The sequence below is a fragment of the Eubalaena glacialis genome, chromosome 11 (genome assembly GCF_028564815.1).
Source record: "Eubalaena glacialis isolate mEubGla1 chromosome 11, mEubGla1.1.hap2.+ XY, whole genome shotgun sequence".
Lineage (NCBI taxonomy): Eukaryota > Metazoa > Chordata > Mammalia > Artiodactyla > Balaenidae > Eubalaena > Eubalaena glacialis.
The window spans coordinates 19347803-19375093 of NC_083726.1; the positions used below are offsets into that span (position 1 = coordinate 19347803).

Sequence of the window (27291 nt, forward strand, 5' to 3'; positions counted from 1 at the left end):
AGTAGGTCCTAACATAAAATTTGTTATAATAAATGTAAATGGATGGGGAGGGGGAAGGGTAAGCTGTGACAAAGTGAGAGAGTGGCATGGACATATATACACACACATAATGTAAAATAGATAGCTAGTGGGAAGCAGCCGCATAGCACAGGGAGATCAGCTTGGTGGTTTGTGACCAACTAGAGGGGTGGGATAGGGAGGGTGGGAGGGAGGGAGACGCAAGAGGGAAGAGATATGGGAACATATGTATATGTATAACTGATTCACTTTGTTATAAAGCAGAAACTAACACACCATTGTAAAGCAATTATACTCCAATAAAGATGTTAAAAAGAAAAAGAAAAAAAAAGAAAAAAAAAAGAAAATGTGGTATATACATACAATGAAATATTATTCAGCCTTGAAAAAAGGAAATCCTGCCATATGCAACAGCATGGATGAACCTGGAGGACATTATACTAAATGAAATAAGCCAGTCACAGAAAGAAAATACTTCATGATTCCACTTATATGAGATATCTGAAATAGTCAAACTCATAGAAGAGAGTAGAGCAGTGGTTGCCAGGATCTGGGAAGAGGGAGAAATGGAAAGTTGTTATTCAAGCAGGTATAAAGCTTCAGTTATGTGCCATGAATAAGTTCTGGAGATTTACTGAACAACATAGTGCCTATAGTTAACAATTCTGTATACACTTAAAATGTTTTAAGAGGGTAGATCTTATGGTAAGTGTTCTTACCACAATAAAACATATATTGGTGGTTAAATGTTAAAAAAATTAAAAAATAAATAAATAAATAAATAAATGTAAATGGGTTAAACTTACTAATAAAAAAGACTGAATTATCAGATTAGATTAAAACACAAGATATGTATGTATACATACATATTTATAATCTATGTGTAAACGTTTGAATGTATTGTTTGTGTTCTACATCTTTTTTGTCTGATTTATTAACTTCTGAAATGAGTATGTTGAAATATCTATATCTATCTATCTACCTATATCCGAGAAATAAAGAATACCTATTCTTTGCTAGCATGCCTGAACATTTACAAAAATTGACCACATGTGCTTGGCCACCAAGAAAGCTTCAATAAACTCCAAAGAATCATAATCATAAAGACTGGGCTCTTTAACCATGATGTAATTCAGTTAAAAATTAAAAAATGAAAGTTAAAAATATCTCAAGTACCTTGAATTAAATAGTAGATTACTAATAACCCTTGGATTATTGAGAAAATTATATTCAAAATTTAGAACCAAACAATAATAAAAAACACTGACTGTATCAAATTAATGAGACACAGCCAAAGCAGTACTTAGAAACATTTCATTTTAAATGCATTTATCAGGAAAAAAGGAAGATTGAAAACAGTAAGTGTTCAACTTAAGAAGTTGGGAAAAGAACAACAAAACAAGCTCAAACAAAGGCATAATAAAGAAAAGTGGGGAGAAACAATGAAATAGATGACAACACAAAAAATAAAAAGGAGCAGTCTTATGAAATGCTGACTCACATTGGACAAACATCTGGCAGTATAAGAGAAGATTCAAATAAACAAAATACAAAATGAAACAGGAAAAATAAATGTAGACACAATAGAACTTCACAAAATAAGAAAAGAATGTTTTGAACAATAATATGTTAGTTTTATTGAGACCTTGACAGACTGAATTAATTTCTGAAAAAAATATAAAATGAGAAGAAACAGAAAACATAAATATGCCAATAATAGTTAAATAAGTTGAACTATAATCTATTACTTTTCCTGCCTCCCAAACTTTCAGGTCCAGTATATTTACAAGAGGTCCTACCCTACCAAATCTTCATGAAACAAATAATTTCCATCTTATAGGTTGTTCCAGAAATTATAAAAACAGGGAAAGTTGTACAACTCCTCGTGTAGGGCTACTGCAATCTTGATTTCAAAATAGGATGATGATGGTACAAGTAATAAAATTGCAGTTCCATTTCACTAATAAACAGAGATGGGAAAATCTTACATAAAACATAAGATAACCATATCTAATAGTGTAATAAAAATTAATATATCATAATTAAGGAAGGTTTATCCTAGTTTGTAAGAAGAGTTTAACATCTAAAAAAATCTACCAATGTGATTCGTCACATTAATAGACTAAAAGGAATACATCACATAATTTTCTCAGTAGATGTAGAAAAAGCATTTGCTAAATTCATCGCTTTATGATAAAAATAAGCCTCAGCACACAGGGAGCAGAGAGGTTTTCATAAATCTGATGATAGTTATAACATCAAAAACATACATTTAGCATAATATTGATGGAGAAACTTTGGCTGCATTCATAACAAATTGGGACTTGGCATGTATGTCTACTCTTGACTACTCCTGTTTAACACAAGTGTCCCCAGATTAGCCAATACATTCAGAGTTAAAGCAATTAATGTTTCAGCTGAAATATGGAAGAATAAGTGTGCATTAATAGACAAACTTTGGGAAAAAATACAGTCAAGAAGGGGGACTTGACAACCAGATATTAAGATATACTACCAAACCATATTGTAATAATAAATGCAGTATGATATGGACGCAAGAGGAGACATAATGCAATAAACCAATGGAATAACATTAAGCTTTAGAGAAAGACTCAGGTATAAATGGCAATTTCATCTCAACTCAGAAAATTCTGACATAAAAATTGGGGAAAAGTCTTTGCCCATGTTATTGAAAAACTGACTCATGATATGGAGGGAGAAGAAAAAACAACTGGGTGATTACCATATCCCATATACAAGACATACAGAAAGATTAAAGATCTGAATGTGAAAGAGAAAACTCTAAGGATGACAGAAGAAAGAAGAGAATATCTTAGCAACTTAGGGATGAGGAAGGACTTCTTAAAAAAGACCCCAATAGCACAAACCACAACATTATTTTAAGATGGATTTTTATTACATCTGAATTATATTTTTTTCTCAAGGAAAGACATCAGCTGGCAGTTAACTGAGAGTGATAGATTGGGAGATGGTATCTTTGTGACTTGAGAAAGGCACAAGGGTAATATCTAGACCATACAAATTATTCCTGCAAATCAAGACAAAAACCAGGAATCCCAATAGAAAAATAGGCAAAGTATTTGATAGTGAACTATTCACAGTATGGGAAATCTTATGTGGCATGGTGTAGAAAGAGGTACTCAAACTCATTCATTAGAGGAGGGATGCAAATTAAAAACAGCAAGAACATACCTTTTCACACTGAGTAGACTGGCAAAGAATCAGACACTTGGAAAAAGCCGAATACTGAGGATGCCCAGCAACAGGAACTCTTTTGCCCTACTTGTGGGAGTGTGGACTAGTGCAAGCTGTTCAAAGGTGCAATCTGGCAGTACTTTGTGAAATTAAGAACGCATGTTCCCCATGATTCAGGACCCTACCCTTCTATCCCAGAAAAATTCTCACACGGGGATATAAGCGGACAAGGATGTTTACTGCAGTATTGTTTGGGGTGGTGGAAAATTAGAGATAGCCTAGGTGTCCATCACCGGGGAATGGAGAAATCACATGTGGTGGATACACACTGTGGAATACTCTACTCCAGTTAAAAGGACAAAGAACCAGTACATTCAGCAGCATGGCTACATCCTAAGAACATAGCTGCAAGAAAAAAGTTAGAAACCATGAAATCTATAGTACATGTATATACTGTAGTAAATCTATGCTACAACATCACTCATATCCATGAAAAATACATACACACTCCAATATTTCCCTGCATTTAATAAATCCATGGCTAAATATTAAAACATGTTAAGGATGTTGCCTCTGGGGGAAGGGAATGGGAGTGGGGAATGAAGATAAAAGAGAATGAATAAATAAAACAAGAAAGGGGCCTTGGAGGTTTTGATTATTTGCCATGAACTCAGAGATTATGATTAACTTACCTCTCTACCTGTGAGGTTAAATGAAAAGCGATTGATGATAACCTGCAGTGATTGGGAAATCTTCAACTTCCAAATCAGTGAAGGTCAGCCCTAAGTTTACCAGGTACACAACTGCACATCTTGCGACATGGTGCCCACCTCTTTCTGGCCATTCACAATATCTCAGTGGTCTGTAGGCTGAATTCTTGGATGTTCCTTCTACATCAATTTTCTTAGGACTCAGCACTGCCCTTGTTCATAACAGCAACACATTATATTCCATCCCAATTAAGATGATAGTTTGAAAATCATCTACAAAATTCATGTCACCATCAATCTCATCTTAAGTGAGTTTTTATCTTATTTCATGGATAAATTTTCCCTTTTTGCCAGAATAATTTTTAAAAGAAGCTATTAAGTGATTTTCTCTGAAGTAGCAGACAACTAGTTGTGCTCTCCTCCCAACACAGATCCGGGGCATTTTTATGTGAGAGAAAATTAAGAATTCCATTTTTAGTAGGTGTGAAAAGAAAAGAGAAGTGCTATTATTTTGTTGTCCTAAAAGTCACTGTTGTTCTTATTTTAAAAAGGGAAGGAAGAGTATTTATGAGCCAGTGTCTTGGAATTGGGTGAAATGTAGTTTGACTTTGAACTACTTATCTAAACTTTCTGTGTCTCAGTTTCCTTATTTATAAAGTGGGGATGCATGGTTCAAGTTTGTGAGGGAAGAAATGAAATCATGCATGGGGAGAGCTTGGCAGTGTCTAACATACAATGTACATGTAAGTAAGTAGCTGTTACTGCTGTTTTCATTCATTGCATGCCTGTTATATGGCAATACAACAGGCGCTGTCACATTCATTGCTCTCCTTAGTATGCCAGCAACATCAAGGGATGACGTGATGTTTGCAAGGCAATCCTAGGGTGGAGTAAAACTCTTCATTTCACGTCTGCCACACTAGAAAACCACTGGAGTCAGATAAAGGATACCGATTCTCCTGAGGGTGGAAGTCAAGGTCTTGCCCTTCCATGTTCAACAACACTGATCTTCCAACTTACCATAGAGAATATTAATCACACACCCAAGGACTCCTTTTGGACAGAAATTACACTTAACGTATGTCTGTCTTCTTAGCAGCCAGTAGAAAGCCTGGCACATCATACAGGCTCAAAGAATCCTAAACAACAACCCTTAAAGCCCCATTTTAAAGACAAAGAAACTGAGGCATGGACTTGACCGAAGTTAATCAGTGGTGGAATCAGGAGTTCATCTGTTTGTTTTGAATCCTGAATCTGAGATTTTTTCCTCTTTTGGCAGGTGCTTGGTCATTCTGTCAAAGAATTATGGGAGGGGAGGGGGCGGATTTCTAGCAACCTCTATTATTGGCTTGTTTTCTCTTAGCCCATTGCCCTCTCCTGGCTAAATATTAGGCAGGCACTCAAGGTCTTGATGCCCCTGATTTTTTCACATCCTTTCTGAACTTCTGACTTTGCAGTGCTCTTTTATATTTTGTTTTGCCTGCTGGCAATGAATGCCTCGTCTCAGTTTCTGGGTCTGAAAAAACGGAGGTGAATGACATTTTCCTGCCTACTAGCCCATCTCCCTATTTTATTTTCTTCAGAAGACTTAGTTTTGCCTAAACTTATTTATTTGTTTGTTTTCTGTCTCCCTCCCAGAATGGCAGCATGGGTGGGGGCAGGAGGCAGGGTCCTCCACTTCATTCACTGCTGTATCCCCAGTACCACCTGGCATGCAACAGAGGTCCGCAGTAAGCATTTTTTGTTGCATACTTTTAAGCAATAACTTCTAGTTATGGAGTGTTTAACTATATGGCATGAACTGTACTAAGTGTTAAATGCATCACCTCATTCTTTCTCTTATCCACATTCTTAAAACATCCTGGCAAGATTGAGCTTCCATCCTCTCCTGGGTGCTTCCAGCAGTGATGTAAACAGCTCCGGGACACATGGCTGCATTTCAACCCAGGTCGTGCTCTCACCTTTGCTCCTTAGCAACTGTGCGCTGCGTTCACAACATCACCTATATGTAGTTTTCTGAAGTCAGAGCACAAAAAGGCAGTTTCCTTAGTGGTTAATAGAAAGGAATCCCCCCCTCCCCCATCTCAGTTAAGATCTTGGCTCTGTTTCTTATAATAGTTATCATCAGGCTGTCACAGGTTTACACCAGTCGCAGAGAACCCGTGCCCAGGCTTCTGAGAGTCCCAGAAGTGCCAAACCTGTCTAATCGCCAGGGCACATGTGGCCCTGCGTTCTCTTGTTGGCCTTCCTCCATCCAAGGCGGGCAAGCCAAGTCCGTACTCCCCGGCCCGCTCCCCCTGCCCCTCCCCTCCGAGCGGTCCAGCCCGGAGCTCGCTGCGTCAGGACAACGCCCACCGGGGGCGTGACTGTGGCGGGTAAGCGTGGCCGGAGACACCTTGGAATCTCTCCTCCCTAACGCCAGGTTAAAAACCTCAGCACCACGTGCTGTTTGCACTGTTTGCAAACCCGCCTGCGACTGACGCCTCAGAGCTCGGGAGACCTCACGCGCTGGGAGCTAGCATGTCAGCCGTGGTCCTGGAGAACGGAGGCTCGGTCAGGAAACTCAGCGACTTTGGGCAGGTGAGCCAGGGCGGGCCTTAGCTGCGCAGGGAGGGGAGTTTGGCCCGCGGTGGAAAGAGGTCTGAGGAGTGTTGGGTTTTCTTACTCCCATAAGCTCACCAAGAAGGCTGAATTCATTTGAAGATGATGAAAATGTCTAGGAAGTTGACAGATAACACATGTGCTCAACAAATGTTTCCCAGTGAGAGGACATCTGTCCTGTGTGGCTTTCAGGGAGTCAGGGATCTGGCTTCCAGAGCTGCCACCAACTAGCTGCCTGTCTTTGGACAAGTCACTGCCTCTGTGGCCTCCTTTTTCTTCTGTAAACTGGTCCTTGACAATCTGGAGTGGGAGTTGGGGTCCATCCAGATCTGCTGTTCTTTGATGTTTATAAGTGTTCTCAGCCAGGTATCAAAATGGCAAAATTATGAGAAATTGTAGCCTTTTTTCACCTTTGGGAGAAAATGGGGCATGAAGACGTCTCAGACTTACTCAGACCTGAGGAAGAAGAAAATTAAAAAGAGAGGAAAATGCACAAGAGTTAGCCTTGGACTTGGAAAATAAGAGAGCCCTAAATGTGGCAGGGATAATGTCCAGGGTGTATTCCGTTCGCTAGAATTTTTGCCTTTCCCTTGAGGTGAACAACTGCAGAATACACTCTTTAATCGACGGATCACACTCCCAGATTCTGGGGTTCAGACTTAAAGCCCAGCCCTGGGAGATAACGTGGGTCTAAGGCATCTGTCAACTGTAGGATTAGTGAGAACAATCTAGACAACAGGGAGCCTGGACAGCAGAGGATGATTGATGTTTTAGTATAACTAGAGACTGCAGAACTTTGGACTAACTTTTTTTGAGTCCTGAAAGAAAGACTTCCTTTGAAAATGGTACGTAGGGCTTGGGAGACAGAACTTCATGTTGAAGAGGGACAGCATGGGCGTCAGACAGATCCCAGAACAGATGCCAGCTGTGTCATCATTTAGTTTCTGTGCTGCTGGCCGTGGGGCCCCCATGACTATGGCGGGAGGTTAGGGGCAGCGATCTGGTGAGGGAGCTCTGGGGACTAAAGTTTTATTTGTAGAGCACTTAGAAGATGGAGAACCACAGATTGTCACTGTCGATCACGGGGGGTAAAGAGGACGGTTTAGAGAGTGCTCTGTAACACCTGTGTGTTGAAAGCAAGGGATTTAACTTTGCAGATCCTCAGGTCTATTCATATGAAAAATTGGAATAAAAATACCCACATCCTAGAGTTAGTATGAGAATCAAGTGAAATAATGTCTATAAAGGTCTTAGCACACTTCCTGGAGCATAAGAAAGTGCCAAGGGTGTCTAGCCAGAAATGATTTGTTTGTTCAACCAAATGCAGCAGAACATTGGCAGGAGGAACGCACACTGAGTCAAGCACAGTGGCTGGTGGAGCTTTGCAGTGGAAAGATGCCCGACCTGGAATTAGGAGTTGTGGGCTCTCGTGTTTGGTTTACTGAAGCTATGTACTGGGAAGTCACCTAATCAGGGTGGAGAGGCTCAGTTTGGTATCTGTAAAATTGGTGGGGGGGGGGTGGATTTTGAGCTAGAATAGTCTTCAGGACTCCTTCCAGCTCTGACAATCTGCAAAAAAGACACATTTATGCCTTTTTGAAGCTCCAACCCACATGAACAGAACACACTAGGTGTAATCCTGACATAAGGGTGCCTCCACCTGCAAGCACAACAATCCTGCGGAAGATGTTCAGCTCATTCATCCACTCAACAAAGACTTACTGAGCACCTACTCTGAGCCAGGCACAGTAGAACCTCTGCCCTGATGAAAATTACATTCTTGTGGAGGAGACAGACAGTAAAAAAAATTAACCAAATGAACATATACTTTCGTGTAGAGATAAGTGCTGTAAAGAACATAGAACAGGGCGATGTTTTAAAAGATTAAGGGAACTCAGAAATCACAGCCCTGAATGGCACAAAGCCAGGGTTCAAACCCAGATGTGACTCCAACACCCTGTGCACTCCTCCACCACACTGCTTCCTCCTGTAGATAAATTCTGGAATACAGAGGCAGAGTATGTCCAAGGCAGGATGTCTGCATCTTGTTTTTGGGTATCTTACACTGTAGATGTGTGTATGTATAATCACTCATGAGAATCCACACCTCCTCCCATGACCCCAAAAAGCACTAAGATTGAAAGTCAGTGCCGCTGGAATATCCTTGCTGCAGATTAATTGCTGCTGATTGTGAAAACTGCTCTTTTCCAAAGATAACAGAATGTACTTGTTAGACACAACCAAAGAGAATGTATTTCTATTGTTAAGGGTATTGCTCAGTGATCAAAATCCTTTCCTTCTTGGTTGCTAGTAAAGCTTTTTCTCCCTGCCCTCTTTCTTCTTTTCTAGTTTCGGAGCTACTTTTCTCTACCTTTATGCATCCTGAGTGTACATGTGTTTCTAAGTCAACTCACATGTCTATTGGAAACAAAGTATAGATCATGAGCCAATATAAACATGTTCTGCAAGAGGTTTGTCCAAGATCTCATGCTGATCCGCATAACAATGTTGGAATCAGAATCCACTCAAGGCCACACCATTTCACAAAATTCCATGAGCTTCCTTTCATTTCAAGTCCCTCAAGCTTTGAAAAGGGGAGCTATTGTCCCAGTTGGGTCACTGGGAGGTGGATTAAGGATTTTGGAGTTGTTGGACCTGGGTTCACATACAGACTCTGCCACTCATTAGCTGAGTGTCCTTGGACAAACCACGTAATCTTGCTGAGTCTATTCCTTCATTTTCAAAATAACAGCACCCATCTCATGGGGCGATTGTGAGGACTGAATAAGCTATTATATGTAAACTCTTTTTTTTCTGCCAGTGCTAGTTTCTGCCAATGGTGATGTTTATTAACTGTAAAAAGTACCAGATATGGCTTCGGGCACATGGTGGGTACTCAGTCATGGCCAGCTCTACTTTCAATATTAATAACAATAAAGAGTAGTGCCTTATGGTAAATGTGAATTTGCAGACACATATGAGAAAAGTCATAATTAAAAAAAAATAGGCTATATATTTATCAGTGGTTTCAAAATCTTCCATGGTTAAGAGTCCTCTGCGATGCTTTTGAAAATGCAGATTCTAAGATCCTACACCAAATATTCTGATTTGGTAGGTTTGGATGGGGCCCAGGAATCTGTATTCAAACAAGGAATCACAAGGTAATTTTGGAGTGGAGACCCAAGGAACACCCACTCAGAAACCCTGATCTAGAAAGTATATGGGGAGAATGACGAAAGTGAAAGGGGACAGACATGGGTAAGGTATAGGCTGTTAGGAGTGGTATTGAGTAACCTTCTGGTGATTGGACCAGAGTACAGCCCTTATTATGCAAGAAACAGAGCTTTTAATGTGGACATTGTGTCCATAGCAGAGGGAATTGTATAGAATGAATGACATTTGGGAGCCTGAGTTCTTTTTTTTTTAATTACTTAGTTTTATTGAAGTATACAATGTATACTTCATGTATTGAAGTATACAATGCTGTGCTAGTTCCTGCTGCACAGCAAAGTGATTCAGCCATACATATACATATATATTCTTTTCCATTATGGTTTATTACAGGATACTGAATATAGTTCCCTGTGCTACACGGTAGGACATTGTTTATCCATTCTACGTATAATAGTTTGCATCTGCCAATCCCAAACTCTCAATCCATCCCTCCCCCACCCCCCTCTCCCCCTTGGCAACCACAAGTCTGTTCTCTATGTCTGTGAGTCTATTTCTATTTCTTGGAAGTTCATTTATGTCATATTTTAGATTCCACATATAAGTGATATCATATGGTATTTGTCTTTTTCTGTCTGACTTACTTCACTTAGTATGATAATCTCTAGATCCATCCATGTTGCTGCAAATGGCATTATTTCATTCTTTTCATGGCTGAGTAGTATTCCATTGTATATATATACCACATCTTCTTTTTTTTTTCTCTGTCATAGCACTTCTTTTTTATTTCACTTTTTATTTTATATGGGAGTATAGTTGATTAACAATGTTGTGTTAGTTTCAGGTGTACAACAAAGTGATTCAGTTATACATATACAAGTATCTATTCTTTTTCAAATTCTTTTCCTAATTAGGTTGTTACAGAGTATTGAGCAGAGTTCCCCGTGCTATACTGTAGGTCCTTGTTGGTTATCCATTTTAAATACAGCAGTGTGTACACATCAATCCCAAACTCCCTAACTATCCCTTCCCCTCACCCTTCCCCCACGGGCAACCGTAAGTTCATTCTCTAAGTCTGTGAGTCTGAAATAAGTTCATTTGTGTCATTTTTTTTTTTTAGATTCCACAAATAAGCGATATCATATGATATTTCTCTTTCTCTGTCTGAATTTCTTCACTCAATATGACACTCTCTAGCTCCCATCCATGTTGCTGCAAATGGCATTATTTCATTCTTTGTAATGGCTGAGTAATATTCCATTGTATATATGTACCACATCTTCTTTATCCATTCATCTGTTGATGCACATTTAGGTTGTTTCCATGTCTTGGCTATTGTGAATAGTGCTGCTATGAACATTGGCGTGCATGTATCTTTTCGAATTAGAGTTTTGTCTGGATATATGCCCAGGAGTGGGATTGCTGGATCACATGGCAATTCTATTTTTAGTTTTTTGAGGAAACTGCATACTGTTTTCCATAGCAGGAGCCTGAGTTCTTAACCTGCCACCCACTGCCTGTGTGATCTCAGGTGGCCCATAGTTTCCCCATCTGAAAAATGAGAGTGTGGGACTAGATGAACTCTTAAGACAAGTCCACCTCTTTGAGTCAATTATCAAGTTCCATGTGGGTATCAGAGGCCAAATGAAATGCACAGATCAAGGAGGGATTGTTCACCTTGGCTGAGGAGTACATAGGTTTTCTGAGAGAAGTGAGACCCAAGAGGGCTTTTGAGGAAAGGTGATGTATTTCAAAGGGGGAGAGGGAGGGATGCATTACTCTAACGAGGAGTTGAAAGGGCAAGGAGGAACCAGTTTTCTGGAGGGGAGGTTCCTGTGGGTGAACCTCAGGAGGTGGGGTACTAAGGGGACTTTTGAATATCAGAAAGAGGTCTTGTATCCTGTTGGCCATGGGGAGGCCCTAAAGAATTCTGAGTAGAATAAGGACACGAGCAAAATTCTGCTAGGAGGGCTCAATCACTGCAGATCATTAAGAGCTGGATTATTGTGGTGGCAGTGGGAACCAAAGAAGGACCTGACCCCGAGAATCATTTCTGGAGAAGGTCAGACTGGACTTGGTGATTGGCTGGACACACACAGGAGTGGGAAAGTGGTGGATGACAGAGTTTCGAGCACGGTGCCTTCACGTCTGAATTGCCCCAGACATAGGTGACATCCGTTGAGGTGTGTCAGAAATATGCTCCCTTTCTTGGAGGCCAACAGGAGAGGAGAATGCTGCCAAGTGAACTAGAAATGGAAATCTTTTGTCATTTCAAAGAAACTGGAAAGAACTGAGGGCTCAGTGTCCTCTCCTAGGAAGAAGACTGACATCAGAGACTGCTCTGCGTGTCTCTGGCAGGGTTTACTAGAGATGGAAGGGAGAGCAGAGCCTGCAGGAAGCTGTGATTCATGGACAGCATGCTGGGATCCAGTGGCATGGGTTCCACTGCTAACCGTGCAACTCTGGACAAGTTACTTAACTTCTCTAAACCTTCATTTTGTCATCAATAAAAGGGGCACTTGGAAAATAATAAAACCTACTTTCTAGATTGTTATCAAAATTAAATGAGATAATCCAAATCAAGTGCCTATTATAATATCTGGGACATTATAGGGGCTTTTAATGTATGGTAGATTAAAAAAAATTTTAGAAAGATAATATCATGGTCCATATAAGGATATATAACAGTTCAGTTTTGCAATTCATTTAGGGCTTCCTCTAATCACACTTGCTGATAATTCTGGTTCTTCCCCCGCACCTCTGTTTCAGGTGAGGTTCTGGGAAAATCTGAATTCTCTGAATTAAAAGAATTTCATCCTGAGGGTCATCCGTGTTCATACAGGGCTTATGATGCCAAGTCACTGAGAGCCTGCCCAGCACAGCCTTCTCATGGAGATGATGTAACAGCCATTCCTCTAATTTCATTAACTTGCTTACAAGAGAGTAATTGTTCTGCATGGGTTTTTTTCCCCCCAGTTTTAGGTATATGTTGTTTATTTGAAAGCACGCATGGAACTCTATGTATTATTGTAAAACTTAATTTAACACTTAACTTTAAAATTTTAAAAGATTTTGGCAAACCCTTTCTGGAATGGCAACACTAGTCCCACCTTAATTTACTGTCACATGCATGTAGAAAGTTGCTAGATCCTTGACATTCTTTGCTGTTTTAAGGCATCCATCTTCCAATAAGTTATATATGTGCTCTTATGTACTTAGTGACTCTTTTTCAACAATTGGTGTCTCTGATCCCAGCATCTGGGAACAAGTTTAATGTTCCCGAGACATCTTTGCCAAAGGCCAAGAAGTCATTCGTGGGTATTCTTAATATTTCCATCATTTTTACATATTTCTCTTAATATTATATTTAAACTATTTTATCTTTATCTTTTTCATCATCTGAATAGCGTTTTGACTGGGCTTGTTATGATTACAGATTAGCCTGCTTTCACACATGAGGAAGTTAAGAAGCCTAGGCTATCCCAAAGTGTTCTGGTTGGTAAATGGAAGAGAGAGGATTCCAACCCATGTCTTTGGACTCAAAAGCCTGTGTGTGTTCTATTTTTAGTATTTTCCACCCTGTATTTCTCAGTGTTTTCCTGGGACAATTATTGCACCATATTATACCATCTCTAAGATCTTTTTAAATTTATCTCGTTTGTTGTGTATGTGTCTACTAAGTCAGAATTTGAACTTCTGATGAATGGGGCCTCCTCTTATTCATCTTTGTTTCTCTCAGAGCCCTAATTGTACCTAGCACTTGGTAGGTGCTCATTAAAAAGGCAGTGAATCTATAATGTAACTGGTGACATTTGTGAATAATTAGAGCTTTCTAAAATTGAAATCTGATCTAAGAGCACCACTGAACATTTTACTTCCCTTGATTTACTTATTTTCCACCACACATATACTTCTGTATAGAATATATGTAGCTCATTGTATTCCAAGACTTAACTAGAAGAGAAAGTTCATGATCGCCTCTTCCTTAGAGGTTTCACAGGAATGAATTGCTGAGCTGTGAAAAACATTTTACCCAAATGCATTTAATCCTGTAGGAAACAAGCTATATTGAAGACAACTCCAATCAAAATGGTGCCATATCACTGATCTTCTCACTCAAAGAAGAAGTTGGTGCGCTGGCCAAAGTCTTACGTTTATTTGAGGTAAGTGCTTTATTCATTTCTGCCTTGAATAATGGCATAGCAGACTTCTGTGTTATCTTTTAGTTTGATGCAGTGAAAAGAACATAGGATCTGGAATTGGAAGACTTGATTTTCAGCTTAGGCTCATACATGACCCAACTGTGTGAACTTAGTTAAGTCTTTCATTCTCTCTGAGCTAAGGCTTCTCCATTTCATAATGAGGATCATTCAGAATCACTGGTTGCACACCAGGAAGCCAGTGTTGGACTCACTCTTCTTTCATCAAACTTTCCTTGAATTAATTACAGTCAAGCCTTCATGTTTGCGAGTCCTACATCCCTCGGATTCAACCAAAATTTCGATCTGGGTTTGGTTGAATCCGCAGGTATGCAACCCATTGGTAGAGAGGGCAGACTGTATTCTTTGTACCACTATTACCATTTTCTATAAGAGTCTTGAGCATCTGAGGATTTTGGTACCCATGGGGTCCTGGAACTGTTTCTGCATGGGTACAGAAGGACACCTGTACTATCCTCTCAGTGTTCCTGAAGCACTCTTTAACTTTTAACTGCAGCACTTATTTGCCTTGTGAAATGTATACATTTCTGTTTGACCCCGAGGATAGTTTCTTCAGGCAAGAAACCTTGTGTGAGTCATCTTGTGTCAGACTCAGTTTTTTGTTGTTGTTTTTTTAAAAACATCTTTATTAGAGTATGATTGCTTTACAGTGTTGTGTTAGTTTCCGCTGTATAACAAAGTGAATCAGATATATGCATACGTATATCCCCATATCCCCTCCCTCTTGCGTCTCCCTCCCACCCTCCTTATCCCCCCCACCAGGTGGTCGCAAAGCACTGAGCTGGTCTCCCTCTGCCTTGCATCTGCTTCCCACTAGCTATCTATTTTACATTTGGTAGTGTATATATGTCAATGCTACTCTCTTACTTCGTCCCAGCTTACCCTTCCCCTTCCCCGTGTCCTCAAGTCCATTCTCTGTGTCTGTGTCTTTATTCCTGTCCTGCCCCTAGGTTCATCAGAACCTTTTTTTTTTTTTTCTTAGATTCCATATATATGTGTTAGCATATGGTATTTGTTTTTCTCTTTCTGACTTACTTCACTCTGTATGACAGACTCTAGGTCCATCCACCTCACTAATAACTCAGTTTCGTTTCTTTTTACGGCTGAGTAATATTCCATTGTATATATGTGCCACATCTTCTTTATCCATTCATCTGTCGATGGACACTTAGGTTGCTTCCACGTCCTGGCTATTGTAAATAGAGCTGCAGTGAACATTGTGGTACATGACTCTTTTTGAATTATGGTTTTCTCAGGGTATATGCCCAGTAGTGGGATTGCCGGCAAACTCAGTTTCAATATGTATATTAAATGTTCAATTAAGAATGAAATTTAATTTAAATATGAGCAAAGGAAATTAGACTTTTCAAAATCATTTTTGGAGGCTTCCATGGTGGCGCAGTGGTTAAGAGTCCGCCCCCCAATGCAGGGGACATGGGTTCGAGCCCTGGTCCGGGAAGATCCTGCATGCTGTGGAGCAACTAAACCCATGTGCCACAACTGCTGAGCCTGCGCTCTGGAGCCCATGAGCCACAACTACTGAAGCCCGCACACCTAGAGCCCGTGCTCCGCAGCAAGAGAAGCCACCGCAATGAGAAGCCTGTGCACCGCAACGAAGAGTAGCCCCCGCTCGCCGCAACTAGAGAAAGCCTATGTGCAGCAACAAAGACCCAATGCAGCCAAAAATAAATAAATTAAATTAATTAATTTTAAGAAGAAGGTCTTTAAAAACAAACAAACAAAAAACAACACTTTTGCCCTGGATTTTAAGGAGGAATATTTTTGAACCAAATAATTTTTTACCCCTAGTACTTTAATTAAATTCTACCTGGTGACTGCATACATAAATAGATGGAGAAGAGACAAATCTCCCAGACAGAGGAATGCCGAATAATTTAAGTAGATCCTCTGGAGTCAAAGAAGGAGAACATAACTCCCCACTCCTTAGGTCTGGGCCATGAAGAGTGACTTGATGAAATGGCCCTTTACCTCTGTGGCCTTCCTCCCCCAAACCCATAACCCCAGTCTAACCATGAGGAAAACATCAGGCAAACTCCAATTAAGGGACAGAATACAAAATACTTGACCAGTACTCTTCAAAACTGTCAAGGTCATCAAAAACAAGAAGCGTCTGAGAAGTTGTCACAGTGAAAAGGAACCTAAAGGGATATGACAACTAAATATAATGTAGTGTCCTTAGTGGGATTGTAGAGCAGAAAAAGGACATGAGATATAAACTAAAGAAATTCAAATAAAGTATGGTCTTTAGTTTGTGATAAGGTATCAACATTGGTTCATTAATTGTAACACTTGTTCCATACAAATACAAGACATTAATATTAGGGGAAACTGGATGTAGAGTATATGGGAATTCTCTGTACTATCCTCTCAATTTTTTCTCTAAATCTAAAATTGATCTAAAAAAATAGTCTATTTTAAAGAAATTAAACTTGGCTATCCAAAAGGAGGAAGAAAATGTCTGCCTGAATGAGAGCAAGAAATGAGTGTAGAAAAGAGAGACAGAGTGCTGTCTGAATGACAAGCTGGTTGTAAGAAAGAATATATCTGTAAAATATAGGAATGTCACATTTTAGTCTTTGTGTTATACGGTTCATCAGCATTTTCCTCTTAAGAGGTCAGGCCTTAGGGTTAATAAATTAAATGATAGTAAATTAACAGGATGTTTTCAACCTAATAAATAAGCCACAAGTAACTAAATTACTAGGATGAAATGCACCCAAGGAGCATGGACTGTATGTGGGATGGTTGAATCCCAGAGTTCATTGACCTTGACAGGTTGTTTAACATGTGTGCCTTTGTTTACTCATCTATAAAGTAGGGCTAATGATCCATACCTCCCTGGGGCCATGAGATTTTATGTGCTACGTGAAATGCATAGTATGACTGAGCCCAAAGATGATGCTCATACGATATCTATTCCTTTACTTTTTCCACATGTGTTCTATGAAACTTATCAGAAATCTTTGAGAACATACGAAGAGGAGAAAGATGACTAGAGACAGTCAAAAGCCTTGATTTAAAAAATTTTTTCCCAAAAAAGTAAAAAAAAAAAAACACCCCAAAACTTAGAATGAAATACTTAGTATATTTTGTGAACATTTATAGCAAATGGCAATGACCAAGAGTCAGGGCAGTGCCATTAAAGAAAAGTAGAGTAGCTTAGTAGAACCAAGGGATTATGGTGGCCACAGTGTATTTGTGTACTTCATGTCCTTCATGGTATCCTGAACGAGATGGAGAAGTAAGTGTTAGATAAAATTACAGACAAACCCTTTAAATTGTGTAGTTGACACTAAACTTCTAGACCATCTAAAATGAAATCAAAGGTAATAAATGGCAAAAAAAGAAAGAAAAAGAAACAGGAAAAATCTAAACTACACTTTTGGGCAGTGTTTCCTAAGCAATATTCTATTGAATGCCACAAGTTAGTAGATGTTTTACTAGAGAGTTACAAGGGTAAATATGGCTGGAAAATTCTGCGTCTAGATTTTGGAGAGCCATCATGCCTGTGAAAATATTAAAGACTATGGAAAGCCCTGCAGAGTGGAAACCTATTCAATGCTATCTTACTCAGAATTTCCCAAACATTTTTGGTCATGGAACCTTGTTCAAGAAAGACCTATTACCATTTTGCAGGCACTAGTGTTCCACTGAACTTATGCTATTTTAGAGTTAGGAGCTCCAGACTATCAGTTATAACCTAGGTTTGGGACCCTGAGGAGTAGAACAGCATTGGGATTAAGACTATATTGTCTGGAACCAAACTGTTTGGGTTGAAAAACCAGTTGTGCCACCTATGAGCTGGGTCACCTTAGGAAACTTATTTATCCTCTTGGTGGCTTAGTTTCCTCATTTTTAAAATGAAGGTAATAATAAGCTTGCTTTGTAGGGCTGTTGTGAAGATTAAATGAATTAATACATGCAAAGTACTTATTATAGTATCTGGCACATAGTAAGAGCTCAATAAATGTTTGCTCTCATTATTTCTATGCACCATAATTTTGGAGAGTCGTGGAGCATCAGAGACTCTTAAATTCTTAGCTCTATGAGAAATAGTTAAAGGATTAACAGGACTTCCCTGGTTGTCCAGTGGGTAAGATGCCGCACTCCCAATGCAGGGGACCCAGGTTTGATCCCTGGTCGGGGAACGAGATCCTGCATGCATGCCGCAACTAAGAAGCCCGCATGCCTCAAGTAAGACCTGGCGCAGCCAAAATAAATAATAAATAAATAAATAATTTTTTTAAAAAAAAAGGATTAAGGTTAATAGGCTTGAAGAGGGAAGATGGGGTGAGGAAACAATAGGTTCATTCAAATATTTGAAGGAACATTGTGGAAGAAGAATATTAGTTATTTTTTATTACTTCAGAGGCAAAAGGGCAAAGCATAGAAATTATAGGAAGCATATTTCAAATCACTTAAAGGAAACATCTCTACTGTAGAAGGGTGCTGGAAGCCATTGATTTCAAGCATTATTACTATCAAAACAGCTAATAAAAGGCAGGGCAGAATCAAAGCAAAAATTATGGTATAAATAAACTTACCTTTCCTTAATAAAGACAGAAGATAAAAATCCATTCCAAGGATTCCCTGGTTGTCTAGTGATTAGGAATTGGGCTTTCACTGCCGTGGCCCAGGTTCAATCCCTGGTGGGGGAACTGAGATCCCGCAAGCTACGCAGCATGGCCAAGATAAAAAAAAAATACATTCCAGCTCCTCCAAGATTGGCAATGGAGGAGAAACATTCCATATGGGAGAATCACCTGCTCCCTGTGAGTCCCTTGCTAAGTACTCCTGCAGTCACCTCCATGCTTAATGGGCACTGCCGTCTTTTCCTTAGATGATTAACACCAAAGTCATCATCCCATTAAGAGATGATGTTGCCTGCCAATGGGCTTGTGGTCTATTAGACTTCAGCTAGTAACAACATCAGAATGCAACACAATAGGCTTGATTATTATAATGAAGATACAGATGTATAGTGTTTACATGTATTGGGTGGGTGGTAGGGACAGTGAAGCAGATGGTTTAGTGAATTGGGGCCAAACGAAGAGAAACATACCCAACCCTCTATCTGCCAACCCACAAACATCCCACTGTCCTCAGCAGATTGATCTCTCAATTCTCTGCATTTTCCATACCTCTCTATATTTTTAGCCTGTACGCGCTCACATCCCACGCCTTCTTAGAAAAGTAGTCTCCTGAGAGTCTTTACTGCGAGTGGCTTAGTAATGGGCTATAAAATTAGAAGCAGGCTCCTGGGGGAAGTTGCAAAGAAGAGGTCTCCCTTCCTCTGCCAGCACTCCGCTAATCGTTTTACCGTGAATTCGCCAGGGGAGGGAACAAGCAAACAGGCAGATATACAGAGCTCTAAAGTATCAGTACACGGGTGTGTTCAGTTGTCATCATTTAATTGATGGAGACACACAGGTTCAGACTAAGTAAGCTGCCCAAGGATAGACACTTAGAGTTAAAAACTGCTTCCAAGTTCACCTTTCATTTCCATGGTAGATTGGTCTTTTGAAAACAAATCTATATATTTGTTTATAGTCTAAATGTGACATATACAGTCTATATTTGTCACATTCACTTTCTATGTGTGACCTCTGCCCAGATGACCCACGCCTTCCCCTCATCAGATAGTCCATGAGCTCTTATTTTCTCATTTATGCATTCAATTAATGTTCTTTGAGTATTGGCTGGGTTTTGTTTGTTTGTTCATTTGTTTGTTTTTATTGGAGTATAGCTGCTTTACAATGTTGTGTTTCCACTGTACAGCAAAGTGAATCAGCTATGCATATACATATAATCCCCTCTTTTTGGATTTCCTTCCCATTTAGGTCACCACAGAGCATCGAGTAGAGTTCCCTGTGCTATACAGTAGGTTCTCATTATACATAGTAGGTTATCTCTTTTATACATAGTATCAATAGTGTATATATGTCAATCCCAATCTCCCAATTCATCCCACCTCCCCTTTCCCCCCTTGGTGGCCATACATTTGTTCTCTACGTCTGTGTCTCTATCTCTGCTTTGCAAATAAGGTCATCCACACCATTTTTCTAGATTCCACATATATGTGTTAATATACGGTATTTGTCTTCCTCTTTCTGACTTGCTTCCCTCTGTATGACAGTCTCTAGGTATCGGCTGTTGTCAGACCGTTTATAGGTGCTGAGCAGACTGCGAAGACCCAGGCAGTCAGTCTCTGCCCCTTTAGAATGTGGAGGAGCTCAAGCTTCCATGAGCTTTCTTAACCCAGGCTTAGGGCAAAATTGGCCAGGGGAGGTTTCTTGCAGATATCATGTTTAAGCTGAAACCTAGAGGGTTGGCCATGGGAGAGGAAGGGGGGACGTACATTCCAGAATGAAGAAACAGATGACTTGAGTTGAGAGAATAAACAAGTGGCCAGGTCACAGAATCGTCAAATCCCCTTACCATCTACCAACCTCAGTGTTCCTGGAGACAGAGGTGGGATCGCAGAGGGGACATTCGGTCAGATACAAGATGTTTATTACTCTAAAGTTTGGACTTTAAGGTCCTGCCTGTGACCCCTGGGTCTGGTGAGCAGGACAGGATCAAGAGTGAATCACAAGGGTTGCTTTTACCCCTTTGGCCTTAGGTCCAGAGCAGTTATGGCAGTAAAATGTTTACAGGGAACATTCCATCTTTAATCAAAATAAGAAGAGCCTTGAGTTCCACTGGGGGGAAGAAAGTTCTTACAACCCAGATGACTTTTTCATCCTATTTAAACCCCCAAATATAGATAATGATATAAAGAACGCCCATGTAACTCACTCCCTGCTTAAGAAATACATCATTACAGAAATGGCTACAGTCCCTGGGTACCTCTTCCCCATGCACGTCCCTCCTCAGAGGTAGCTATTAATCTGAATTTGATACATACTATTCCCATGCATCTTTTCAGACTTTGTTATACAGAGATGTCCATTAAGATATATGGCATGGTTTGGCAAATTTTGTTTTATTTTTTTGAGGTATAGTTGATTTACAATGTGTTAATTTCTGGGGTACAGCAAAGTGATTCATTTATATATATAAAAGAATATACAAATGAATAAATATATATATATTTCTTATTCTTTTCCATTACGGTTTATCACAGGATATTGTATATAGTTCCCTGTGCTACACAGTAGGACCTTGTTGTTTATCCTGTAAGCTTTTAATCTTCATAAAATTGGAATCATATTGTAACCATCCGTCTGCAGTTTTCTTTTGGGGGAGAAGGTGGGGAACATTATTTTGATATTTGCACATATATTCTTGCTCATTTTCCCATATCTTCCATCGTGTGACCATATTTCCCGTTGGTGGATATTTAGCTTGCTTCCATTATTTGTCCATACAAATGGTGCTACCCTAAACATTTTGTGTAGGTTTGATGATCTAGCTATTGAATAGAAGAACCTCAAATGGAAAACTGGCACTGTTTTCAGCTGCTAACCTGTTCAAAGCTGGGCATATTTGAGAAACAGCAACACGGAGCTGACTTTCTAAACTTTCATCATGAAGTTGGATCCCACATTGTGAAAATGTAGACACAGTGCTGTGGTCCATTGATGGCACATGACTTGTGATTGCGCATCAGTAGCCTGGACTGAAACAGGCCACTGGGCCATTTTGATTTTCTCTCTCCAGTGGCAAGAAAAGGGAGAAAGGGGAACTTGGGACAAGAAAGCTCTTTTCTCTAACGCCTTGAAAAGAGCCTGGATTAAGCTGCTAGCCTGGCTCTTCCCCAGGAAGGGGTTCCCTCTGAGTTGGACACAATCCCGACCACATGGAAGGGAGGGTGGGGAAGAAATAACCTAACAAAGAGGGACAAGACTGAGGGAAGAAAAGACCAAGAGATTACAACAGAGACCCTTCCAGAGACCCTTCCAAGAGTGGGATCCCAAAAGATGGTCTCCAGGGCGTGAATCCTTCTGAAAGTTCAGCTTGAACCTGCCCAAGAACTCTCCTCCACAGTAGAGTGGGAGATGATCTTGAGCTCCCTCTAGAATTTAATTGTGCTTCTCCTGCTTTCCTGTTCAGCCCAGTGGGTTTAATTTTCAGACTCCTGGTCAGCTAGGGCTGTTGCTGGCCCTCTCGTGAGAGGAGATCAGTAAAATATACAGGAAGCCCTGCCTGTACTTCTCTGAGACTTATCTTTGTAGTTACCATTTCTCACCCCAAATGTTGACGTAGTCCGCACACTGTTTCTGCCTTTGTCCCACAAGAGTCCATTCTTCTTCTTCTTCTTTTTTTTTTTTTGACTGCGCCATGCAGCTTCTGGGATCTTAGTTCTCCGACCAGGGATCGAACCCATGACCCCCGCAGTGGAAGTGCAGAGCCCTAACCACTGGACCGCCAGGGAAGTCCCCAGTCTATTCTTAATATAGCTGCCAGACTGCTCCTTTGAAAACATGAGTCAAAGGATGTCTCTCTCTCTGCCCTATTACCTCTCATAGCTTCTTAATATCACTCCAAGTGAAAATTAAAGTTAAGATAATGGCCGATAGGTCATTCTTGGTTACTTCTCTGCCTCATGTCCTATTGCCTTCTGCCCCGTGCTCACTCTGCCCCTGTCACGCTGGCCTCGTTGATGGTCTTCAGTCATATTGCACAATATCTGACCCCAGGACCGTTGCACTTGCTGTTCCCTCATGACCTACTCCCTCATTAACTTCAGGTCTATGCTTACATGTCACCTGTTTATTTTTTGAGGACTTCCTGACCCCATTGTTTAAATGGCACTTCCATTGAACCCCTGGAATAGTCTGTCCCTCTTTCCTGCTAATTTTTGTCTGTTCCCTCTGAAGGCAGTATATTTTACTTATTTATCATAGTCATTGTTTGTCTCTTCCTTCAAGAATGTAAGCTCCAGGAGGGCAGGGATTTTTCCTGCTTTTTTGTTTTTGTTTTGTTTGCTTTTATTTTGTTTTTCTTTTTTTTTGCCATGTGTGCATCATGTGGGATCTTAGTTCCCCGACCAGGGATCGAACTCTCACCCCCTGCATTGGGAGCATGGAGTCTTAACCACTGGACCACCAGGGAAGTCCCCAGATTTTTCCGGCTTTGTTTGCTGTTGTAGCCCAGCACCTAGGACAGTGTTTGGCACAAGGAAGGTGTTGGATCGGCTGAGTTATGAAAGCCTCCTGTCCGTTTACTTGAGACCAATGACGTGGGACATCGTTTGTGACTGTCTTTGATGTTGCCCCCCAAAAGCTCTGAAACAGGCCAGGACATAACTTCATTTGCACTTATGCCAAGGCAACAGCATGTAGGGGGTCCAAGAAGCTCCCCCTTTCCAGTCTAGTCTCATCTGACTATATGCTCAGCATTTCCTTCTCCTTTCTAAAACATGCTCTCAGGGAAAAAGCTGAGAAAAGTTTAAGGTAAAGCAAATATGAAAGGGTAAAATGACTCATCAGCTTAATCTGTGTCAATTCCCAGGGAAATGTGTCTCTATACCAGGTTGAGAAAGGTAGTGTATAATGAGTTCTTACTGAGTATCTGTGAACGAAGCCACAATTGTGCTAGGTACTTTCCCTCTTTTTAATTCTCATTAAGCTGCCAGGTAATATTATGATTTTTCTTTTAAACGCAGACAAACAAAAGTTGAGAATGGCCAACTAAAGTATCCAAAAGTAGTGAATAGCAGAACAGAATTTGAACTCAGATTAGTTCCAAAGCTCACATGCTTTTCGCTGTACCATTCTTCTTTCCTCGAGGAATGAAATGGAGGAGGAGAGGAAGGGGCCCTAAGCTGGAGGTCAAGAAAAGGTCCAGAAGCATGAATCTGTTTTTCACAATTCATCATATTCATCCTGTGTGTCTGTAGCTTTATCCACTTGTGACGAATCCCCTTTTAGAAAGATTTCCTCATGGATGGGAGTGGAAGGGGGTTTCTGGTCACTCCTTGTTCAAATAGACCGTTCATTCCACTTTGCTTTTCTCTGGTCCCCACACTGTCTGTTCAAGAGTCCTGAGTAATCAAGTTGTTGCTCAGCCATCTTGTATATGCAGAAATTAACTACTGGACAAATTGTGAAATTGTCTTTGGAGTGTTTAACTCTAAACCTTTCTTGCCTCTGCTAAGATGTCCACGTGGATTAACACAAAGAATCCTTTCTTTATCCCTCCCCCAAGATGTGGTGAGTGTGTAGGGGTCAATTTTTAACCTGCATAGAGCCCTTGTTTAAAAGTAAAAATTAATTTACTAAAAGGTAACTAAGATCATAATCAGGTTTGGAGGTTCATTTCTAAAGCCTCTCTTAGCAACCAAAATTATTGGTATCTATCTAAGGATCCACACTATTAACCTGGAAAAACTCCACTAAGGAAATTGCATGCCAAGCTAGAGAGTTAATTGTTAACAAATTGATTCAAATGGGAAAGAAATGGTTTAAAAATTTTGGCTGGATATTCTTAGCCAGAAATTTCAGTCACATTTAAAAGATATAATTTAATTTTCATTATATGCGTAATATTATAAGACATTTGGCAAATAAATAGAAGATACACATAATCTCGTCATAACTCATCATGATGCATTTCATTCTAGCCTTTTTTTCCTTGGCCTGGGCAAAATTTTTTGAAACATATTTTAATGATCACATATCTATAGCCATCGTATTTTCCCAAGTGGCTGTCATTATAACCATTTAAGAGAGAAAGTTAAATTTTCATTGTAAAGTAATAAATGTTGTTTTCAGAAAAGTTGAACTGTGATAAAAAAGAAAATAGAAAGGAGACAAAAACCACCCCTAGGCCCATCACCTAGAGACTATCACTCATATCTTGGAGTGCTTACTGGCGCTGTATTTTATGCATGTTGTTGTTGGTTTCTTTCTAATGGTTGCATAATCTCCACTGAATGATCACACTGCAGCCCGCCTAACCACTTCCCTATTATGGGAATTTAGTCAGCTTACAAATTTAGGTAAAAATTTTTCCCATAAGTTAGGTCTCCAGAATTATAAAAACTGAGTCATGGGGCATACATTGTCTTATGGCTATTCCCAAAGTGAGAAGCTTCTCTCTGGAAGTGCTGTCACATTGCCAGGGGTGGGGTATGGGTGGGGAACATTATCAGCCTGTAGTCTGCCTGCCAGCCTTTTTTTCACTCTACACCCTTTCTCACCTCCTACGCCACCCACCCTCCCATACTGTCTCTCAAATAGCCATGCCGAAGGTGTGTGCACTCCTGGTTCTTGGCTTTGCTGTTTTCTCTGCTCTACACAAGGCAGAAATTGGCTATCTCTTCATTTGAAGTTTCAACTTAGGTAAATAGCAGGCGGAGCTTAACCATTCTCTATCATCCTGAGCCAAGAAGGATGACATTGCTCTTGGCTGCGTTTAGGAGGTCACCTCTGTTTGCATAAAAAGCTTTAGAGCAACCGCTATCTCTCTGGCCTTCTCTCCTCCACATACTCTCTCTCTAGTCGGGACTCCCACATTGGGTTTCCTGGTCAGGGGGTGTGTTCTCTGCAGCTGGTGCCCATAAATAATAGCTCCATCATGTACCCCTGAAAATTATGAGGAAGAAAGAGCAGGAAGGGTGCCTGCATAGGAATGCTTATTACTGTGTTTACGATACCCCGAGGTTTCATTTGGGGGGGTTTGGCATAATAGCAATAACAATGATAAAAGCTGATATTTGAGGGATGCTCACCGATATCTCTGGCAGGAAAGGCTGTGTGGTTAGACCAATGTCTGAGATTAGAGGAAAAGGGCCTCCCTCTCCAGCCACTTTTAACAAAGCACCTTTATCTCTGATTTCATTTTTTACATCTTCCTTAACCTCTTCAGAGGTTTGTTGGGAAGGTCACAGAAAATAATTCTAAACTGTAAAGTGATATTCAAATGCAAAAAGGTATCGTTATTGTAAGTATCCCTGCGCTCTTCAACCATATGCCGCTAACCATCAAGGAAAAAGATTCACTTCTTGAACTACAAGGTTGATGAATTTCATTTCTTTGAAATTATAGAGTTATTCAGGTTAAACGTTTTTTCTGGGTACATTTTGTCCATTTCAATGTTTGGGGCAATGCCCTTTTTGTTTTTCTTTTTTATTTTAATAAATAAAGAGGCTTGGTTTTCTTCACAAAGAACAGTACTGTCAATGAAATCAGACTTTTGAATAAGTAGCAGATGAGTACCACACATTCAAATTTGAGGACCAATTTAAGTAAATAGTTCTTCTTAAATGACAAACCCCATAATAACTAAAGTACCACCAGCTAAAGACATTGAAGTTGAGAAAGTTTATTAAGTGAATATTATTTTTGTGGCATTTAATGAATGCCTGTACATGAGCCTTCCCTTCTCAATGAGGCCTCATGTGTCCACTCTATTAAATACTGCAATCTCCCTCATTCCATCTCAGGATTGCCCGTTCCCTTCATCCTGCTCTGCTTTGTATTTTTCCCTTAGCCTTTATCATTACAATCATTATAAAATAATACACAAATCGGTTATCTTTTATGTTTGTTGTTTGTCTCTTCACAACTTGAATGGAAGCTTTATAAAGGAAAATATCTTTGTCTGTTTTGTTCACTGATATATCCCAAACACCTTGCAGAGTGATCAGTACCTAGTAGGTGCTACATATACATTTGTGGCATAACTTGAATGGAAAGTAATTATATAAAAATATGAATGGTATTATACTGGATAATTTTAACTGAGCATTTACTAAGTACCTGGCAATGTGTTTGTATCATCTCATCCAATGTTTCCAACAAATTTATGAAGCAGGTACCATAGTACCACCAAATTACAGCTGGAGAAACTGACGGTTAGAAATGTGAAAGTACATTTTATAAGGTCTCATAGCCAATATAATTAAGAACTTTGATTTAAACCCAAGAAGCCTGACTCCTGTGGACTCTATTCAAGCAGAACAATGTTGCTTGTATTTATTGATTTATTTATTGAGGTACTATTACTGAGATTCTGTGAGATGTCATTCAGGAAAGGAGGTTTTCCTGTGTAAATATTTTTGGCAACCACTGACCCAATGAAATCTTATGTTTGCAACTCTAAGCCTTGAGCAGATTTCCACGTGATTAAATTCTGTGGCATTTGAACTATCTCCCCCACCTCCTGTGATTAGTTATTTGGTTTTGCAGAAGAAAAGGTAAACAACGTTTGCAGTGTTAAAGACTTTCTTCTATTCTTATATTTAAAAAACAAAAGACAAAAAAAAAAAAAAAGAACTCCTCTTCCTCATCTCTTCTCCTTTCGTTGTGTTTTGCTCTGGTTTTGTGTGTTTGGTCTGTGTCAATTCCAGTGACTGCCCCCTTCATATACTTCCTTACACCTATTTT

General features: G+C 39.9%; 1 protein-coding gene across 1 annotated transcript in view; it reads left to right on the forward strand.

Annotated features, from left to right (window-relative positions):
* Window positions 1-6449: 6449 nt before the first annotated feature.
* Window positions 6450-27291, forward strand: part of PAH (phenylalanine hydroxylase) — a 70888-nt gene continuing 50046 nt past the window's right edge. Inside the window, exons 1-2 of the mRNA XM_061204701.1 lie at window positions 6450-6524; window positions 13772-13879. Of these exons, the coding sequence (XP_061060684.1) occupies window positions 6465-6524; window positions 13772-13879 (168 nt within the window). The 5' untranslated portion in view covers window positions 6450-6464. The remainder of the gene's footprint in view (window positions 6525-13771; window positions 13880-27291) is intronic.